Genomic DNA, 14,847 nt, shown 5'->3' with positions numbered 1-14,847 from the left:
CACACACACACACACACACACACACACACACACACACACACACACACACACACACACACACAGCCTAACAGCCGTGGTGTATTTTATTGTGAAGCACTAAATGGTTTTAGAAAAGTATGGACTCTTTGTTTGTAGATATCTACTAAACTAAAGCAAAGAGAGTAGGCCTGTTCTACTGAGTGATATATATTATACACACTGCTCTGCTTTCTGCACGGACCTCACAGCTGTTCTCTCTGGAAACATCGCGTCGCGATGAAAGCAGTTAATAAAATAATATCCAGGGGATGCATGCAGAGCTGTGATTGGCTGAGATAAGTCCGGCCGTGCGTCACGACTCTTTGAAACATCTCTGTTGCCGGAAATGCATCCACGAAGCAGCCATCAGTGTATCCTCGGTTAGAGCTCCTCCAGAGAGCCTCCTCGATCCTCTCTCCTCGGTTAGAGCTCCTCCAGAGAGGCTCCTCGACGCTCGATCCTCGAAGTGCATTTAGAGAAATGAGATGTCCTTCAACATGGCGCGCTAAAATTCATTTCCGGGTCACTACCGGAGGACAGAGGAGTCGAGGAGGGGGATTTGATGAAATGAGAAAGGGCCCAAGAGTCTCTTATGATGATGGTGAGCCTATATTAGCCAATCAGAGCAAGGGTCGTCAACATCTGACCAATCCCAGCGGAGGAATGTTGAACTATGAGTGTCACACACACACACACACACACACACACACACACCGCTCACGCGATGATGAGTCACAGTTTCACTTCAGGTTTCTCTCCGACAGACTAACATTACACGCAGGTAAGATCTTCTGTTTACCTTTGGTTTTATATAGTTTACTCACTGTCTAACTACACAACAACTACACAGCAACTACACAACAACTATACAGCAACTACACAATTCTATACAACAAGTATAAAGCCGTTCAGAACAGGATCAGTTTGTCTAATGACATCTGATCCGTCTGTTTTATTGATCGGCCTGTTGTATGTGTTGTTGTTGTTGTTGTTGTTGTTGGTAATGTGGAAGTATGGAGATCGTAAAGAAGCAGTCTGAAGTATCTTGTTCTGTGGATAGTGTCTGTATTACACTGTGTATACTGAGCTTCTGCTGTTAGCAAAGTGTGTACCTGCTGATAGAGGAAATACAAACACGTGAGAGAACACTCACCTGTTTCCTCCCGAGGGTTAAATAACAAGTAAACAACAACTTCCGGTTGACGCTTTCAAGCTTTTCAAAATAAAAGCACATCATTTGTGTTCTTCCGTTTTTTATGAAAACACGCTCAATATGACACACACACACACACACACACACACACACACACACACACACACACACACACACACACACACACACACACACACACACACACACACACACACACACACACACACACACACACACACACACACACACACACACACACACACACACACACACACAGAGATAGATATAGATGCAGGACCAGAACAGAAACCAGGTCCCAGCAGCAGACCGGACCCTGAAGATCCCAGAGGTCCGGTACCATCCGAGCATGCAGCCCACGAGCCCCAGAACCAGAACCAGCCAGGACCAGAGGAGCAGAGCTGCTGCTGCAACCCCCCTCAAGGCTGTACGCACCATTGTTAACGTTTAAATTATTGCAGTTACGTCCAAATATCGTACGATGTTTAGATCATGTCCGTATATCGTACGATAAGTTGTTAACGTAAACAATTGAAGTTATGTTTATATATCGTGTTATAAATCATTTAATCAAATAATAAAAAATACATTACGTCTTATCTTTATTTAACGATAAACCAGTTTCTGTTCTGAATAAATGAAGATGCAGGACCAGAACAAAAACCAGGTCCCCGCAGCAGACCGGACCCCGAAGATCCCTGAGGTCCGGTACCACTCGAGCATCAGCACCACGACCCCCAGAACCACAACCAGAATCAGCCAGACCCTGAGAACCAGACCTGCTGCTGAACCCCCCCTTCAAGCAGGACCCAGAACCCCCCAGACTGGACCCGGGACCCCCCAGACTGGATCCAGGACCCCCCAGACTGAATCCAGGAACCCCCAGACTGAATCCAGGAACCCCCAGACTGGATCCAGGACCCCCCAGACTGAATCCAGGAACCCCCAGACTGGACCCAGAACCCCCCAGACTGAATCCAGGAACCCCCAGACTGGATCCAGGACCCCCCAGACTGAATCCAGGAACCCCCAGGTGAACCCTGCTGTGAGACCTGGACCTGATGCGGGGAAACAGAGCGCTGAGAGCCCGGTTCGTGGAGCCGCCCCCAGCCCGGAGCAGGTCTGTCGTGGATATCCTAAACACTCACAACATAAGCAGATAACCAAATAGAAACATATTGAAGCGCAGACACAGAAGTGGTTGGAGTTAAAATATGTAATATATACATATATATACACATATATATACACATATATACATATGTTATATATATATATATTATTACATATATATATATATGTACTATATATATAAGAGATGAGATAGAGTACAGAGATATAATATATATATATATATATATGTATTACATATATATATATATGTATTACATATATATATATATATATATATGTATTACATATATATATATATATATGTATTACATATATATATATGTAATATATATATATTATTACATATATATATATGTAATAATATATATATATATATTATTACATATATATATATGTAATATATATATATTATTACACATATATATATATATATATCATAATGCAATTACTTTTACTCTCCTTGCATGATTGTATCTGTTGTTGTGTTGCTCTGTGGGAGGAGCCTGTGGCCTCAGATTGTCCTATCTACACTGTAGCTCTGAACACATGACCATAACAGGTGCCACTGGGTCTGGGGGTCCAGATGGACCGGCAGGAGGTGGAGGTTCTGACCCGCGGGCAGAGCAACAACCCCGCCTGGTTTGCCTGGAGGAGGAACCGGATCACAGCCTCCATTGCTCACAGCATCGCTCACTGCGGATTCGTCAACGGAAAGAGCCAAGCCCCGCCCCGCTCCTACCTGGCTGCTGTCACAGGTAAGCCCCGCCCACTTCCTACCTGGCTGCTGTCACAGGTAAGCCCCGCCCTGAGGGACTCGGGTGAGGGACTCGGGTGAGGGTCTCGGGTGAGGGACTCGGGGACTCGGGTGAGGGACTCGGGTGAGGGACACCTATGATGGGGAAGATAACCATCTGGTTGTTCCTCAGGTGAGGCGCGGAGCGTCCGGACCAGAGCCATGTCCTGGGGGGTGCAGATGGAGGCCGAGGCCGTCCACAGCTACCAGGTACAGAATCACACACCTGGTGAAGCCTGAGCTGGTCTCTCACTGGCAGAGCATCCTCAGCGAGGCGATAGCATGCTTCGCAGCACCCTCTGTCAGTGGCTGCAGAGATGTTTTTCTCAAAGTCTGAATGTTTTGAAAAAGCGGCGTGTTCTCGTGTGGACGCTCGGCTGCGGAGCGGCGAGACGAACCCGAGCGTACGAGACTGCAGGCTAAATGTTTTCTCTCTCTGACGGAAGGCAAACGTGGAGTTTCAGGGAAAGTCAGGATTGTGAGATTTTGAGAAATGAAGTTAGAAATTTGAGATGTTGGGAAAAGTCATATTTGAGATGAATTACGAAGCACTGGTTCATCAGCGCCAGTCACTGAGCTGTCCTCGTCCTGCAGGCGGTGAAGACGGCGGCGTTGGGACGGAGCGTCTCGGTGCTCGCCTGCGGGCTCTTCCTGGACGCTCAGAGGCCCTGGTTGGGTGCGAGTCCAGATGGCATCGTGACGGACAGCCGGACCGGCCAAAGGCTGCTCTGCCTGGAGGTGAAGTGTCCCTACAAACACAAGGACAGACGGGTGGAGGACGCCTGCAGGGACGACCCCAGCTTCTGCCTGAAGATACAGGACGAGGACGGAGAGGTCAGACTACATCACACTGACATGTCCTCGTCTCTAACTTCCTCTCCTCGTCTCTAACCTCCTCTCCTCCTCTCTAACATCATCTCCTTGTCTCTAACGTCCTCTTCTCGTCTCCTTGTCTCTTCGTCTCTAACGTCCTCTCCTTGTCTCTAACCTCCTCTCATCTCTAACTTCCTCTCCTCGTCTCTAACGTCCTCTCCTCGTCTCCTTGTCTCCTCCCAGGTCCCGGTGTACGTCCTGAAGTCGTCCCACAGATACTTCACTCAGGTCCAGTTCCAGATGGCGGTGACGGGCCTCCATCAGGCCGATTTCGTTGTCTTCACCCTTAAAGAGACGGCCGTGGTCCCGGTGACCTTTGACCCCGAGCTGTGGGAGGAGACGCTGTCCAAACTCGAGACATTTTACCGAGACGCTGTCCTGCCTCACCTAAGAGACGGGGGGGGGGCGTCCTGGAGCCCCGAGCTGTAGAGACACTTTAAAGAGGGCTCATCATATAGCTCTGCGTGGGGCCTCAAGTTGGCCAGCCCTGTGTAGCCATTAGCCAATCAGCAGCAAGGTAACCCCCCCCCCTTATCACCTAAACCTCCTCTAATAATAATAATTCCTCCATTGAGTTCTTTGTAACCAAATGTCTCTCAGAGGGGCGTGGGGGGGGGCTCCTTGTCTTCATCTAAAGTAACAGAGGGGATTATGGGTAATGCTGCAATGATCTGTTTGGTGTTTCAGCCAATCAGAGACAGGCTCTGGATATCCTGTTTCTCATCAGTACATCACAGGAGCCTGTGGCCTCAGATTGTCCTATCTCCACTGTAGCTCTGAACACATGACCATGAGGCGAGCGCAAACCGTTCGGTATCCTGTCGTTCCATTTGGAGGATTGATATTCCTGTCGAGGTGCGACGGCGACTTGAGTTCGTCTCCTTTCCAGGTCTTTTCTTGCTGATCTGTGACCTTGGTCTGTTTGTTACTTCAGTGTCCTTTGAAGAGTCCTGTTAATAAAGATGTTCTAACGCCTTTGTTCCTCGAACCTGTCTTACTTTGCCCTGAGAGTTCCAGGGTCTCTGCGCCCTCAGACCAAAATGCAGAGTTCCTCAACAACGGTATCGTTCCTCCAGAAATCTGAGACTCCGACCTCACGTTGTCGTCCGCCACGTTCTTGAGAGAATTGATACATCTTATAAACAAGATCAGTAAACAGACACAGAACTCGTACTATATCTTTATAGAAACACTTCTGACAGACTGTAGACATAAAGAACACCCCTGTACCCCCCCCCCCACGAATCAGCAGAAGAAGAACAGACCCAGATCTGAGGGATTTATTTGCTTTGTGTCTGAATGTAAATATAACGCTGGGTCCTTTAAAAGAGTCGATGATACAGAAAAAAAGGTTTCATGTGACGATGGACTTTAAATAGACTCCGCCTCCTCCAGAGTTCACTGACATCACCAGGGGAAATCGACCAATCGGCCGGCAGCACATCAGTTCAGAGGAGAGAAAAAAAACATCCTCCAGGCTGCTGATTGGCTGTTCTAACAGGATGTTGTTAGAGGGGGCGGGGCTTGAGGCGCTGGGCGGGGCCTCACAGGTAAGTGGGCGGGGCCTCACAGGTAACCCTCCTTCTTGAACTGCTCGTGCAGGATGTCCCGGTACTCGTCGAAGCCTCCGTCGATGCGGCCCACCTTCCCGTGCTCACACACCCACAGCTCCTTGCACACCATGCGGATCAGACGCTCGTCGTGAGACACCAGGATGACTCCGCCCTGAAACATGACATCACAGTGAGGAGAGGCACCTGAGACACACCTGAGAGGCACCTGAGACACACCTGAGAGGCACCTGAGAGTAGTCTGTTCCCTCAGAGAGTAGTCTGTTCCCTGAGAGAGTAGTCTGTTCCCTCAGATAGTAGTCTGTTCCCTGAGAGAGTAGTCTGTTCCCTCAGAGAGTAGTCTGTTCCCTCAGAGAGTAGTCTGTTCCCCAGAGAGTAGTCTGTTCCCTGAGAGAGTAGTCTGTTCCCTCAGAGAGTAGTCTGTTCCCTCAGATAGTAGTCTGTTCCCTCAGAGAGTAGTCTGTTCCCTCAGAGAGTAGTCTGTTCCCCAGAGAGTAGTCTGTTCCCCAGAGAGTAGTCTGTTCCCAGAGAGAGTAGTCTGTTCCCTCAGATAGTAGTCTGTTCCCTGAGATAGTAGTCTGTTCCCTCAGATAGTAGTCTGTTCCCTGAGATAGTAGTCTGTTCCCTCAGAGAGTAGTCTGTTCCCTCAGAGAGTAGTCTGTTCCCCAGAGAGTAGTCTGTTCCCAGAGAGAGTAGTCTGTTCCCTCAGATAGTAGTCTGTTCCCTGAGATAGTAGTCTGTTCCCTCAGAGAGTAGTCTGTTCCCTCAGAGAGTAGTCTGTTCCCTCAGAGAGTAGTCTGTTCCCCAGAGAGTAGTCTGTTCCCTGAGAGAGTAGTCTGTTCCCTGAGAGAGTAGTCTGTTCCCTCAGACAGTAGTCTGTTCCCTGAGACAGTAGTCTGTTCCCTCAGAGAGTAGTCTGTTCCCTCAGAGAGTAGTCTGTTCCCTCAGAGAGTAGTCTGTTCCCTCAGAGAGTAGTATGTTCCCTGAGAGAGTAGTCTGTTCCCCAGAGAGTAGTCTGTTCCCTGAGAGAGTAGTCTGTTCCCTGAGAGAGTAGTCTGTTCCCTCAGAGAGTAGTCTGTTCCCTCAGAGAGTAGTCTGTTCCCTCAGAGAGTAGTCTGTTCCCCAGAGAGTAGTCTGTTCCCTGAGAGAGTAGTCTGTTCCCTGAGAGAGTAGTCTGTTCCCTCAGACAGTAGTCTGTTCCCTGAGAGAGTAGTCTGTTCCCTCAGAGAGTAGTCTGTTCCCTGAGACAGTAGTCTGTTCCCTGAGACAGTAGTCTGTTCCCTCAGAGAGTAGTCTGTTCCCTCAGAGAGTAGTCTGTTCCAGAGACAGTAGTCTGTTCCCTCAGAGAGTAGTCTGTTCCCTCAGAGAGTAGTCTGTTCCCTCAGAGAGTAGTCTGTTCCCTCAGAGAGTAGTCTGTTCCCTCAGAGAGTAGTCTGTTCCCTCAGAGAGTAGTCTGTTCCCTCAGAGAGTAGTCTGTTCCCTCAGAGAGTAGTCTGTTCCAGAGAGAGTAGTCTGTTCCAGAGAGAGTAGTCTGTTCCAGAGAGAGTAGTCTGTTCCAGAGAGTAGTCTGTTCCCTCAGAGAGTAGTCTGTTCCCTCAGAGAGTAGTCTGTTCCAGAGATAGTAGTCTGTTCCAGAGAGAGTAGTCTGTTCCAGAGATAGTAGTCTGTTCCAGAGAGAGTAGTCTGTTCCAGAAAGAGTAGTCTGTTCCAGAAAGAGTAGTCTGTTCCAGAGAGAGTAGTCTGTTCCCTCAGAGAGTAGTCTGTTCCCTCAGAGAGTAGTCTGTTCCCTCAGAGAGTAGTCTGTTCCCTCAGAGAGTAGTCTGTTCCAGAGAGAGTAGTCTGTTCCAGAGAGAGTAGTCTGTTCCAGAGAGAGTAGTCTGTTCCCTCAGAGAGTAGTCTGTTCCCTCAGAGAGTAGTCTGTTCCCTCAGAGAGTAGTCTGTTCCCTCAGAGAGTAGTCTGTTCCCTCAGAGAGTAGTCTGTTCCCTCAGAGAGTAGTCTGTTCCAGAGAGAGTAGTCTGTTCCAGAGAGAGTAGTCTGTTCCAGAGAGAGTAGTCTGTTCCTGAGAGAGTAGTCTGTTCCCTCAGAGAGTAGTCTGTTCCCTCAGAGAGTAGTCTGTTCCCTCAGAGAGTAGTCTGTTCCCTCAGAGAGTAGTCTGTTCCCTCAGAGAGTAGTCTGTTCCAGAGAGAGTAGTCTGTTCCCTGAGAGAGTAATCTGTTCCCTGAGAGAGTAATCTGTTCCCTGAGAGAGTAGTCTGTTCCCTGAGAGAGTAGTCTGTTCCCTCAGAGAGTAGTCTGTTCCAGAGAGTAGTCTGTTCCAGAGAGTAGTCTGTTCCAGAGAGTAGTCTGTTCCAGAGAGTAGTCTGTTCCAGAGAGTAGTCTGTTCCAGAGAGTAGTCTGTTCCAGAGAGTAGTCTGTTCCAGAGAGTAGTCTGTTCCAGAGAGAGTAGTCTGTTCCAGAGAGTAGTCTGTTCCAGAGAGTAGTCTGTTCCAGAGAGTAGTCTGTTCCAGAGAGTAGTCTGTTCCCTGAGGCGGTGGTTCACTCACCCTGAACTTGTTGAGCGACTTGGCGAGAGCCTCGATGGTCTCCATGTCCAGATGATTGGTCGGCTCGTCCAGGATGTAGAAGTTCGGACTGACGGGAACAAAAACACATACTTCCCGTTCAGCTTAGTTTACTTCACATGTTTGCACTTTGGTCACTTTGGTCACTTTGGTCACTTTGGTCACTTTGGTCACTTTGGTCACTTTGGTCACTTTGGTCACTTTGGTCACTTTGGTCACTTTCAACCTTCTTTGCTCCATTTCATTTATGTTGTTCTATTTCAATATTGTTATTGTTTGTCTTATTTATATTTACATTGCGTTGTGGGAGGAGCCTGTGACTTCATATCTACGCTGCTGAGCGTCCGATGATAAGACCTTTGAATCTTTACATGACGGTCGTTAGAGTTTATGACGACATCGCCACAAACTATAACGACTTTAAGAAACTGTGGTTTGGATTAGACGAGGTATTAAAGCATTAGATCACGAGTCACAAGAAGAGATGCCCCCCCCGCCCCCCCCCCCCCCCGGAGTGTTCTCCTACCACGGCATGGTCATCTGAGCGAAGGCCACGCGACTCTTCTGCCCCCCCGACAGACTGGCCACCGGCCGCGTGGCGAGTTCACCAGTGATCCCGTACCCGCCCAGCTGGTGCCGGTACTCCTCCTCCGGCCGACCTGCACACAAACACACAATCAGGACCAGCCAATCAGGACCAGCCAATCAGGACCAGCCAATCAGGACCAGCCAATCAGGACCAATACCAGCCAATCAGGACCAGCCAATCAGGACCAGCCAATCAGAAGCAGACACAGCTCAGCATGGTGTTTGGTTGTGTTTATTGTTGTTGTTGTTGTGTTTGTTGTTGTTGTGGTTACCGGGGAAGCGGTTGAGCAGCAGCTCTATGGAGCAGACGTTCATGTCCAGCTGGTCCACGTGATGCTGACTGAAGTAACCGATCTTCAGGCTCCTGGGGACAAAACAACCAGCCAGATGAACCTCAGGAGGAATTCAACACGAAACACGTAAGAGTTAACGGTTCCCTGAACAGAGTTTCTAAACTAAGAGTTAACGGTTCCCTAAACAGAGTTTCTAAACTAAGAGTTAACGGTTCCCTGAACAGAGTTTCTAAACTAAGAGTTAACGGTTCCCTAAACCGAGTTTCTAAACTAAGAGTTAACGGTTCCCTAAACAGAGTTTCTAAACTAAGAGTTAACGGTTCCCTGAACAGAGTTTCTAAACTAAGAGTTAACGGTTCCCTAAACAGAGTTTCTAAACTAAGAGTTAACGGTTCCCTGAACAGAGTTTCTAAACTAAGAGTTAACGGTTCCCTAAACCGAGTTTCTAAACTAAGAGTTAACGGTTCCCTAAACAGAGTTTCTAAACTAAGAGTTAACGGTTCCCTGAACAGAGTTTCTAAACTAAGAGTTAACGGTTCCCTAAACAGAGTTTCTAAACTAAGAGTTAACGGTTCCCTGAACAGAGTTTCTAAACTAAGAGTTAACGGTTCCCTAAACCGAGTTTCTAAACTAAGAGTTAACGGTTCCCTGAACAGAGTTTCTAAACTAAGAGTTAACGGTTCCCTAAACCGAGTTTCTAAACTAAGAGTTAACGGTTCCCTAAACAGAGTTTCTAAACTAAGAGTTAACGGTTCCCTAAACAGAGTTTCTAAACTAAGAGTTAACGGTTCCCTAAACAGAGTTTCTAAACTAAGAGTTAACGGTTCCCTGAACAGAGTTTCTAAACTAAGAGTTAACGGTTCCCTAAACAGAGTTTCTAAACTAAGAGTTAACGGTTCCCTGAACAGAGTTTCTAAACTAAGAGTTAACGGTTCCCTAAATCGAGTTTCTAAACTAAGAGTTAACGGTTCCCTAAATCGAGTTTCTAAACTAAGAGTTAACGGTTCCCTAAATAGAGTTTCTAAACTAAGAGTTAACGGTTCCCTAAACAGAGTTTCTAAACTAAGAGTTAACGGTTCCCTAAATAGAGTTTCTAAACTAAGAGTTAACGGTTCCCTAAATCGAGTTTCTAAACTAAGAGTTAACGGTTCCCTAAACAGAGTTTCTAAACTAAGAGTTAACGGTTCCCTGAACAGAGTTTCTAAACTAAGAGTTAACGGTTCCCTAAATAGAGTTTCTAAACTAAGAGTTAACGGTTCCCTAAATCGAGTTTCTAAACTAAGAGTTAACGGTTCCCTAAATAGAGTTTCTAAACTAAGAGTTAACGGTTCCCTAAACAGAGTTTCTAAACTAAGAGTTAACGGTTCCCTAAATAGAGTTTCTAAACTAAGAGTTAACGGTTCCCTAAATCGAGTTTCTAAACTAAGAGTTAACGGTTCCCTAAACAGAGTTTCTAAACTAAGAGTTAACGGTTCCCTAAACAGAGTTTCTAAACAGAGTTAACGGTTCTAAACTAAGAGTTAATAAGGTTCCCTAAACAGAACGAAGAAGAATTAAAACCTATAAACAAATAGCCAACAGTTCCCCGAGGAGAGAGCAAGGTTCCCTGAATGAACCGATAGGCAGAGCCTTAACGACTCACCGAGGAGAGAGCAAGGTTCCCTGAATGAAGCGATAGGCAGAGCCTTAACGACTCACCGAGGAGAGAGCAAGGTTCCCTGAATGAACCGATAGGCAGAGCCTTAACGACTCACCGAGGAGAGAGCAAGGTTCCCTGAATGAACCGATAGGCAGAGCCTTAACGACTCACCGAGGAGAGAGCAAGGTTCCCTGAATGAACCGATAGGCAGAGCCTTAACGACTCACCGAGGAGAGAACAAGGTTCCCTGAATGAACCGATAGGCAGAGCCTTAACGACTCACCGAGGAGAAAGCAAGGTTCCCTGAATGAACCGATAGGCAGAGCCTTAACGACTCACCGAGGAGAGAGCAAGGTTCCCTAAATGAACCGATAGGCAGAGCCTTAACGACTCACCGAGGAGAGAACAAGGTTCCCTAAATGAACCGATAGACAGAGCCTTAACGACTCACCGAGGAGAGAACAAGGTTCCCTGAATGAACCGATAGACAGAGCCTTAACGACTCACCGAGGAGAGAACAAGGTTCCCTGAATGAACCGATAGACAGAGCCTTAACGACTCACCGAGGAGAGAACAAGGTTCCCTAAATGAACCGATAGACAGAGCCTTAACGACTCACCGAGGAGAGAACAAGGTTCCCTGAATGAACCGATAGGCAGAGCCTTAACGACTCACCGAGGAGAGAACAAGGTTCCCTAAATGAACCGATAGACAGAGCCTTAACGACTCACCGAGGAGAGAACAAGGTTCCCTAAATGAACCGATAGACAGAGCCTTAACGACTCACCGAGGAGAGAACAAGGTTCCCTAAATGAACCGATAGGCAGAGCCTTAACGACTCACGAGGAGAGAGCAAGGTTCCCTGAATGAACCGATAGGCAGAGCCTTAACGACTCACCGAGGAGAGAGCAAGGTTCCCTAAATGAACCGATAGGCAGAGCCTTAACGACTCACCGAGGAGAGAACAAGGTTCCCTAAATGAACCGATAGACAGAGCCTTAACGACTCACCGAGGAGAGAGCATTGCAATACGTTTAGAGTGAGGGTCCCTGTGGACGGGTACCTGTGGGCTTGTCTCATTCCGTTGACCGGCGTTAAGTCGCCCATCAGCAGCTTCAGGACGGTGGTTTTACCCGCGCCGTTTTCACCGACCTATCAGGAAACACAACAGCGTGTTCAGGTCACTGATTACAGAACATGCAGACAGGTGTGAAGTCCCGTGTGAATGCTGGGCTGCGATTGGCTGGTTGAACGCACGATGCAGATGCGAGACTCGAGGTCGGCCGACACGTTGAGTCCAGAGAAGAGAGGGCGGTCCGGAGTGTAGTAAAACTCCAGCTCGTCCAGCTGAAGGATGGGAGGAGACAACTTCTCAAAGTTATCTGGGAACCTGAGGAACACAAAGCATGTTCATCCAGCAATCAATTAACTCCTCAATTAAGCAATCAACCAATCAATCAATCAATCAGCTCTTCTTACTTTAGGGAGACCTCGATCTCTTTCTCGAGCGGCTTCATCTCAGGTCTGCAGGAGGACACAAACAGAATGAGCCGTCTGTCAGAGGACCAGCACAGGTAGCAAGGTGTGTGTCAGGTGTGTGTCAGGTGTGTGTCAGGTGTGTGTATCAGGTGTGTGTCAGGTGTGTACCAGGTGTGTATCAGGTGTGTATCAGGTGTGTGTGTCAGGTGTGTGTATCAGGTGTGTGTCAGGTGTGTGTGTCAGGTGTGTGTCAGGTGTGTATCAGGTGTGTGTGTCAGGTGTGTGTCAGGTGTGTGTCAGGTGTGTGTCAGGTGTGTATCAGGTGTGTGTATCAGGTGTGTGTGTCAGGTGTGTGTCAGGTGTGTGTCAGGTGTGTGTCAGGTGTGTGTCAGGTGTGTGTCAGGTGTGTGTCAGGTGTGTGTCAGGTGTGTGTCAGGTGTGTGTCAGGTGTGTGTGTCAGGTGTGTGTGTCAGGTGTGTGTATCAGGTGTGTGTGTCAGGTGTGTGTATCAGGTGTGTGTCAGGTGTGTATCAGGTGTGTGTCAGGTGTGTGTCAGGTGTGTGTCAGGTGTGTGTATCAGGTGTGTGTATCAGGTGTGTGTCAGGTGTGTGCCAGGTGTGTGTCAGGTGTGTGTCAGGTGTGTGTCAGGTGTGTGTCAGGTGTGTGTATCAGGTGTATGTATCAGGTGTGTGTCAGGTGTGTGCCAGGTGTGTGCCAGGTGTGTGTCAGGTGTGTGTCAGGTGTGTGTCAGGTGTGTGTATCAGGTGTGTGTATCAGGTGTGTGTATCAGGTGTGTGTATCAGGTGTGTGTATCAGGTGTGTGTATCAGGTGTGTGTATCAGGTGTGTATCAGGTGTGTGTGTCAGGTGTGTGTGTCAGGTGTGTGTATCAGGTGTGTGTATCAGGTGTGTGTGTATCAGGTGTGTGTATCAGGTGTGTATCAGGTGTGTGTGTCAGGTGTGTGTGTCAGGTGTGTGTATCAGGTGTGTGTGTATCAGGTGTGTATCAGGTGTGTACCAGGTGTGTACCAGGTGTGTGCCAGGTGTGTGCCAGGTGTGTATCAGGTGTGTGTCAGGTGTGTATCAGGTGTGTGCCAGGTGTGTGCCAGGTGTGTGCCAGGTGTGTGTCAGGTGTGTGTGTCAGGTGTGTGTCAGGTGTGTGTCAGGTGTGTGTCAGGTGTGTACCAGGTGTGTGCCAGGTGTGTACCAGGTGTGTGCCAGGTGTGTGCCAGGTGTGTATCAGGTGTGTATCAGGTGTGTGTCAGGTGTGTGTCAGGTGTGTGTCAGGTGTGTGCCAGGTGTGTGCCAGGTGTGTGCCAGGTGTGTGCCAGGTGTGTGTCAGGTGTGTGTATCAGGTGTGTGTATCAGGTGTGTGTCAGGTGTGTGTATCAGGTGTGTGTATCAGGTGTGTGTCAGGTGTGTGTCAGGTGTGTACCAGGTGTGTGCCAGGTGTGTGCCAGGTGTGTGCCAGGTGTGTGCCAGGTGTGTACCAGGTGTGTACCAGGTGTGTACCAGGTGTGTACCAGGTGTGTATCAGGTGTGTGTCAGGTGTGTATCAGGTGTGTGTCAGGTGTGTGTCAGGTGTGTGCCAGGTGTGCCAGGTGTGTGCCAGGTGTGTTCCAGGTGTGTGCCAGGTGTGTGTGAGGTGTGTTCCAGGTGTGTGCCAGGTGTGTGTCAGGTGTGTTCCAGGTGTGTTCCAGGTGTGTTGCCAGGTGTGTTCCAGGTGTGTGCCAGGTGTGTGCCAGGTGTGTGCCAGGTGTGTGCCAGGTGTGTGCCAGGTGTGTGCCAGGTGTGTACCAGGTGTGTACCAGGTGTGTACCAGGTGTGTGCCAGGTGTGTATCAGGTGTGTGCCAGGTGTGTACCAGGTGTGTGTATCAGGTGTGTGTCAGGTGTGTGCCAGGTGTGTGCCAGGGTGTGTGCCAGGTGTGTGCCAGGTGTGTACCAGGTGTGTACCAGGTGTGTACCAGGTGTGTACCAGGTGTGTACCAGGTGTGTATCAGGTGTGTGCCAGGTGTGTACCAGGTGTGTGCCAGGTGTGTGCCAGGTGTGTGCCAGGTGTGTGCCAGGTGTGTGCCAGGTGTGTACCAGGTGTGTACCAGGTGTGTACCAGGTGTGTACCAGGTGTGTACCAGGTGTGTGCCAGGTGTGTGTCAGGTGTGTGCCAGGTGCGTGCCAGGTGCGTGCCAGGTGCGTGTCAGGTGCGTACCAGGTGTGTACCAGGTGTGTACCAGGTGTGTACCAGGTGTGTACCAGGTGTGTACCAGGTGTGTACCAGGTGTGTACCAGGTGTGTACCAGGTGTGTGTACTCACAGTCTCTCCAGTAGTTTCAGTTTGCTCTGGACCTGAGCTGCTCTGTTAGCGTTGTACCGGAATCTGTCGATGAACACCTGAAGCAGAGACACACGCCGTCAGTGACGCAATGCATGCTGTACTGTAGTAGTAGTAGTACCTGTATGTGCTGTCTGTACTGCAGTAGTACCTGTATGTGCTGTCTGTACTGCAGTAGTACCTGTATGTGCTGTCTGTACTGCAGTAGTACCTGTATGTGCTGTCTGTACTGCAGTAGTACCTGTATGTGCTGTCTGTACTGCAGTAGTACCTGTATGTACTGCAGTACTGCAGTAGTAGTACCTGTATGTGCTGTCTGTACTGCAGTAGTAGTAGTACCTGTATGTGCTGTCTGTACTGCAGTAGTAGTAGTACCTGTATGTGCTGTCTGTACTGCA

The 14,847-nt window shown here is 48.8% G+C and overlaps 2 protein-coding genes across 3 annotated transcripts in view; one reads left to right on the top strand and one right to left on the bottom strand.

Moving 5' to 3' along the window:
* The first annotated feature begins 364 nt into the window (after positions 1 to 364).
* LOC117440735 (serine/arginine repetitive matrix protein 2-like) lies at positions 365 to 4,968 on the top strand. 2 transcript variants are annotated; one of them, XM_071202091.1, is made up of 7 exons: positions 365 to 799; positions 1,455 to 1,616; positions 1,833 to 2,309; positions 2,883 to 3,078; positions 3,250 to 3,326; positions 3,711 to 3,950; positions 4,173 to 4,968. In XM_071202091.1, the coding sequence occupies exons 2-7, from the start codon at positions 1,461 to 1,463 to the stop codon at positions 4,416 to 4,418; spliced, it is 1,392 nt and encodes a 463-aa protein (XP_071058192.1). In that variant the 5' UTR covers positions 365 to 799; positions 1,455 to 1,460; the 3' UTR covers positions 4,419 to 4,968. The 2 variants fall into 2 exon arrangements, with proteins under 2 accessions (XP_071058192.1, XP_071058191.1); XM_071202090.1 differs by lacking the exon at positions 365 to 799 and having other exon boundaries at positions 1,527 to 1,616; positions 1,811 to 2,309.
* A 286-nt stretch (positions 4,969 to 5,254) lies between these two features.
* abcf3 (ATP-binding cassette, sub-family F (GCN20), member 3) overlaps positions 5,255 to 14,847 on the bottom strand; it is a 22,123-nt gene continuing 12,530 nt past the window's right edge. The window contains exons 14-21 of the mRNA XM_034076962.1: positions 14,432 to 14,508; positions 12,121 to 12,165; positions 11,899 to 12,031; positions 11,705 to 11,793; positions 8,982 to 9,073; positions 8,648 to 8,780; positions 8,104 to 8,191; positions 5,255 to 5,714 (exon numbers count right to left, since the gene is read on the bottom strand). Of these exons, the coding sequence (XP_033932853.1) occupies positions 5,556 to 5,714; positions 8,104 to 8,191; positions 8,648 to 8,780; positions 8,982 to 9,073; positions 11,705 to 11,793; positions 11,899 to 12,031; positions 12,121 to 12,165; positions 14,432 to 14,508 (816 nt within the window). The 3' untranslated portion in view covers positions 5,255 to 5,555. The remainder of the gene's footprint in view (positions 5,715 to 8,103; positions 8,192 to 8,647; positions 8,781 to 8,981; positions 9,074 to 11,704; positions 11,794 to 11,898; positions 12,032 to 12,120; positions 12,166 to 14,431; positions 14,509 to 14,847) is intronic.

This window comes from Pseudochaenichthys georgianus, unplaced genomic scaffold (assembly GCF_902827115.2).
Source record: "Pseudochaenichthys georgianus unplaced genomic scaffold, fPseGeo1.2 scaffold_1155_arrow_ctg1, whole genome shotgun sequence".
Classification (NCBI taxonomy): domain Eukaryota; kingdom Metazoa; phylum Chordata; class Actinopteri; order Perciformes; family Channichthyidae; genus Pseudochaenichthys; species Pseudochaenichthys georgianus.
Note: the sequence above shows the minus strand (reverse complement) of the source record. Positions and strands in the feature narration are given on the sequence as shown.